Source organism: Colias croceus, chromosome 10 (genome assembly GCF_905220415.1).
Source record: "Colias croceus chromosome 10, ilColCroc2.1".
Classification (NCBI taxonomy): domain Eukaryota; kingdom Metazoa; phylum Arthropoda; class Insecta; order Lepidoptera; family Pieridae; genus Colias; species Colias croceus.
The window spans coordinates 8679090-8685103 of record NC_059546.1 but is presented as its reverse complement, the minus strand read 5'-3'; the positions used below and the strand labels follow the sequence as shown (position 1 = coordinate 8685103).

Here is a 6014-nt window from a genome sequence, read left to right as displayed (position 1 = left end):
CCATACTTATACTTTACTGTGCTACAATACCATACTGAAAGTCTGAATTGTGTGTCTATTGTCAAAATTCACATAGAGATTAAAATAATCGTATAATTATTAAATCTGTTCTATTTATGCTACTCTTAAAATTGAAGGTTCTTAAATAAGGGTAAGGAATAAATAAAAAGCTTTTAATTAAGGTATCATTTTATTCTATTAATAATCTCTTGTCAGTACATCGAGTAATTACAAACAAGTGACTAGCTTATTTCGTAAGCATTCAGTTTAAAACTATACTCAGTTATGCGATCAAAATGTAATTTACATTTGAAATTGACAAACTCCGCACAAGCACCTATTTTGATACAACCGTACATTTACACAATTTAAAATTTATGTTTACATCAATACACTTATATACTACTTATTTTAAAATCATAAAATGTATCAACCTCGTTCTTATTACTTTCTCAATGTACACTGTTGCGTTCCGTTAAAAAGTAAACATTCAAAAATTGAGCAAAAAAATTATTTCAAGTGTGCTATATTTTGTGCATTGAAAAGTTAACTATTCGTTTAAAAACTTATTAAATCATGTAACAGTATATGACAAGAATAAGAATAGATATACTTAATGAAAATATTTTAATAGAAAATACAAGTGTTGAATTATTGACAGAATCACATTTTCAAGATTATAAATAGTGAATAATGGAACGCCCGTACAATTAAAGACAAAATATGAGAAGTTGAAAGCCTATGTTTGAAATTTAATATTAAAAATAGTAGTAACAGCTAAAAGGGTAACAGAGAGAGAGATACAACTAGAGAAATAAACATAATATAAAGCTAAGAGTAAACTACTTATTTTAGAATAAATTTATTGAAACACTACTTCTACTAACGTAAATAATAATGGATGATGACCTAATGAAGAAGTGATGAAGGGTTCGAATGATGAATCTAAATGAACAAATAAATCATCTAGGACAGCTACAGAAAGGCAGACTACATATAAATTTGGAAATCGTAGCATTTTAAACACGAGCTTTGTAAAATTATCAGGATAAAAAGTTTTTGATAAAAAGTTTTAGGGTCAAATATAGTCAGATTTTATGATTTTTTCAGAAAATCTTTTTTGGTAACTTCAATTCATTTTAAACAGGGTTTGGTGACCGAAATTATCGATTGAAAATTGACAAAAAGCTACGATTTCCAAACTTATCATTGCAGAGCCAAAAATACTACGATTAATACAATAGATATAGAAGAATAGTATAGACGGATGGAAATTCTGGGGCAATCGCATTACATTAGATACACTAGAACGCTACATAACTACAGGGTCTACATAGGATTACAGAAATCTAATATCAAATAATTTTGGCATCTTCATCGAGGATATTTACACTCCTTTATTGCTACAAATATCGTCTAACTTTACAATCCTGGGACTGAAGAGTCCAAAAGAAGTAATTAATAAGTCGCTATATGAAGTAAACGCTGAATTCAAGAGTTTAGATGAAACTGGGAAATAATTTATTGATTTCAAAGCCGATGTTAAATTCAAATTAATGAATAGAAATAATCTCATGAATAATGAAATATCAATGCATCCTTATATTACTATGTATGGTTTTCATTGATTAACAAATAAAGTTTAATCCAGCCCTCACTATCTTGCGACATCATTTTAAATTTATTCATAATATCTAGCTTTTCTAACTTCGATAATTTCGTAGAATCTAATTTTCAAGCTTGAAGCTTTCATCTACTGCTTGGCTGTTTCTTATTATTTTACTAAAATCTATCTTCGGTTTCTGATGTCCAACTCATTTACGAAGTAAAGCCGATAGTTTGGTATTTTTTTTTAAATCAGTCATTAAAATTTGGAACTGTTTACAGAATTTAAAAGTTACATCAATCTTATAGATTAACTTACGAATCATTACATCTATCCAAACGTCACAGCACATTTATTTAAGTCACAATTATCTTATATTAACTATTTACAAATACAATGAATTCGTGCATAATCCTAACAAACAACGGATGTGCCAGGAATCAGTTGAAATGGGTGATGCTGTTTGTGTGTTTATATGAGTGTATTTTAGCTTTGAGTTACATTTAAATACACAGAAATGTTCAGCACACGATAATGAAAATTTGAATCAGAGTAAGTATTATTTAAAGCCGGTAGCATTTATTTTAAATAGCTTAAAACAATTAACAAGTAATAGAAAAGCAGAAATTATGAAAGTAGAAAGTAAAAGAATTACTTACTGATTACATAATTACAGGTTAAAAAAGGAACACAAAAACAACATCACTCTTATCGAAAAGATTATATAATGATTCGTTCATAAATGAGTTATAAAAATAAGGAGTCTTTCTTAAATATTAAACAACAAAGTTTATAATGACCGATTGTCGCTTCTCTTCACGTTTGAGGTGTTAAGGATATTGTGCACTTGGATTTTATCGTCAATTTTACCAAAATCATTATCCGGGTCTTCTTTGAGCAATTCCCAAATATGGTTCTTATCGAGAATTTCAAAACCATCTTTATTTTCCGGTAGAATATCTGATTTTGTATCAATTAAAGCTTGGGAGGTTTCTGATATTGGTATTGACGGAATCTTGTGAATTTCCTTGTTGATCGATTTCAAGGGTTTTATTTTTGACGCGTTTATCGAGCTATCTACTTCAGTTATATTTTTTTCGTGCACTGGAATAGTTTTATTGTTTTCGAACGATGATTTTTGTGTTGTATTTTTCTGATCTTTAATTATGTCTGGTTTCGCTATTTGTGTTCGTGCTTTTGGTTTTTTCGTTCGGTAATGTATTGTTTTAATGTTAGCGCGTGTTATAGATGCTATGTTATGTGGTAATGTTGTTGTTTCTATGTGAGGTGCTGTAGTAATTATATTCATTTGCGAAGTGGTTTTATTAATCTCAATAGTAGATTTACTACTTATGTGTGTTTCATCTGTTTCATGTTTCAGTACACTTTTAGTTGTATTTGGCGTTTGTTTTTCTGTTGAATTACTTTCTTTCAGAGCAGTTTGTACAATTTTCTCAGTGGTACTTCCAATATCCGAAGTAGTGGTAATAATTGACTTAATTTTTGCGAAGAATTTCTCTTGTTTATCCCCGTATGTAGCTTTTAGTGTACCTTTCCTTCTCGGTAAAGGCTTCTTCTTAATTTCACCTTTCTTTAAGTAAAGTTTAGATTTGCTAAGCTTTTGAATAATAGATTCCTTAGGAATAAGCATTTGATCAAGGCTATTGTCGAGTTCTTTATCTTTGGATGAATTTCTAACCATTGTAACTGGTGTAAATATTGGTAGATCAGTTTTTGCAGTAGAATAATTTTGTAAATCACTTGTCTTGGTAGTAGCTTCAATATTAATTATTGTATCAGTAGTAACAATTTCAGTTGTAGAGCTAATTGCATCATTAAGTGTTGTTACTTCCGTAGGTATATTATTAATAGTAGTTTCAAATGAAGAACTACCTTCAGTCGCAGTAGTTGTTATATATGTTGAGCTAGCTGCTTCTGAACTTTCATTTATTGTAGTAGAAGTTGTTGTAGTTGTAACGTTATCAATATCCGTTTCTTCCTTTAACGTTTCTGTGGACGTACTTATTTCAGTCGTTTCATCATTAGTTGTCTCTGTACTAGGTTTTCTAAACTCGTAATCTCTACTGCAAATGCGTCCACATTCGCAAATATTATCAATATTAGCGGATTTATGGTTAGCTACATCAGATTTACCGAACCAAGTGATAAAATCGTCATCAGTAATACCTCTTAGCAGTGGGCTGCCATAAGTTGCGTGGAAGAAAGTCTCGACGGCTAAGTCTGGTCTTGATATGGGGTAGATCTTTGCAAATGCAGGGCGCAGACTTGTGATTATGAACTTTGATCTTGCTTCGTAAGTGACGCATACCGGGCATGTTGAACTGATCTGTAAATTATATTTATCTGTTAGTAAAGCCTTAAAAAAATGCAATATACACTAACAGTTTTATTGATAATTAATTGGTGCTTAATGATAATGTGTATGTCGAAGACAAACGGTTAAAGTTCGCCGTTTACCAACGGCGTCGTGAGTTAAGAAACGCTTGGCATTTTTGTATACTAAAAATTAAAATTTCCTCAATTTGTCTCTTATAATAATTATAAGTGAACACTGAATCGCTCATCTGTATGATGTGTAATTAGTGTTTGCCAAGAAAGTGATTATTCACTTCACGTGTATTCACATTTTTGGCAAATTTCCCACCCTATATACTCACACGGGCAACCGCGCGCCTCGTGCCGGAGAGATACTGTATATATAATATACTCACATTGGTGAACACGAACCAGGCCGCCTCGCCGCGCGCGCCGCGCTGCAGCGAGGCGAACGCGCCCGCCGCCACCACGGGCGACACGCCGCGCACCTCATAGCCAGAGAATAGTGAGACCTCTACGCGTATGATGCCCGACGGCTCTTTCGCTTTCCACCTAGTACAGGGTGTTTATTTTACTGGTGATATTTTTTGTTTTTAGAAAAAAAAATACCGATAATATCGATATGATCTCAAAACAGTAACGTACAAAACTCGCACTCTCAAGGGAGAAACAAATAAAACTACCCTACTATAGCAGAATTAAAGTGCAAAATTCAATTCGCTCCATCATTCTTCATACCTACTATTTTAAACACCTTCCAATTATGAAATTCCAAGCCTACACGAGCGAACAGGACAAAACTCACCGAATCGCAATGTGCAAGAGCTTATTTTTATAGAATTTTAAAAATCATCTAATAAAAAAAAACATGGCTCAGGAATTTTGTGAGTATTTTTACGTACTCAGCGTTTGCAAAACTTTAAATTCCATTGAGCTTAATACAGCAATGGCGCAACATCCTATGTGTTTATGGACGCGCGCGGCGCGGTAATTAAGGAAAAACAAACAACTTGATATTTAAATGTACCTGGGATATATTATCTTATAGAATCTTTCCACGAGTGGAAAAAAGACAAACAGGTGTATATTATGTTACGGTAAATGTAAGCAATCGGTAATTATAGATAATTACCAACGCACATGGTAAATGTAGTGAATTATCCAAATCTACCGGTAATTATATAAAATATCCACGCCACTTAAAAAAAATTCCTTGACTCAATCAACTTTCTTTATCAGAAACACTACGGCTTCCGTCCCAAATCAAATACTCTCTCAGCCACGTCAGATCTTATAACAAAACTTATTAGTAATTTAGACTATAGAAATATTGCGGTCGGCATTTTTGTGGTCTTAAAAAAAGAGTTTGATACCGTGAGTCACTTGTTGCTATCAAAACTTCATTGCATTGGTATCAAGGGAACAGCTCATGAATTAATTCAATCCTACCACCGTTGCAAACCGTTGCCAAATTGTCAAAATTGGATCATGGCAATGTTATCCTATGCCGATATGTTATGGAGTACCACAAGGCTCTATTCTAGGACCACTCTTGTTCTTAGTATACATAAATAACGTATAATATGAGCTTTCCTTCAAGGGTGACTTAATTCTTTATGCTGATGACACCAGCCAGCAGCTATTACGGACAGTCAATAAATTGTTAATTTTAATTTGGTTTTGGTTTCTAGATTTACTTGTTCCTTACTTGTTCTTTTTATAGTGACAGTATAATTTTTCCTTTTTTTCCATACAAGAGATTTGTTTTCTTGATATTTGATTTAAGAATATATTTTATGTTTTGATTAACCAAATAGAAAGTTTGATCTCTTTGTAGGTACTTGAGAATACTTATTATTTGACTGATGTTGCTTATAACCAAATTTTATTATAATGAAGACTAGAATTGTTTTTATTTATTAAAACATTTGATTCCGATAGTTGATTTCACTATTTACTACATTTACTAAAGAGCGTATGACAATTTTACATAATTACCGGTAAATGTGATTAATTCGAAAGTTTTTACAACCCTTATCGAGAGCACTGGTAATTATATATAGTTCCCGGT

The 6014-nt window shown here is 32.0% G+C and overlaps 1 protein-coding gene across 1 annotated transcript in view; it reads right to left on the bottom strand.

Moving 5' to 3' along the window:
• Window positions 1-1520: 1520 nt before the first annotated feature.
• Window positions 1521-6014, bottom strand: part of LOC123694842 (C3 and PZP-like alpha-2-macroglobulin domain-containing protein 8) — a 163462-nt gene continuing 158968 nt past the window's right edge. Inside the window, exons 25-26 of the mRNA XM_045640437.1 lie at window positions 4339-4495; window positions 1521-3953 (exon numbers count right to left, since the gene is read on the bottom strand). Coding sequence (XP_045496393.1) covers window positions 2397-3953; window positions 4339-4495 — 1714 coding nt within the window. The 3' untranslated portion in view covers window positions 1521-2396. The remainder of the gene's footprint in view (window positions 3954-4338; window positions 4496-6014) is intronic.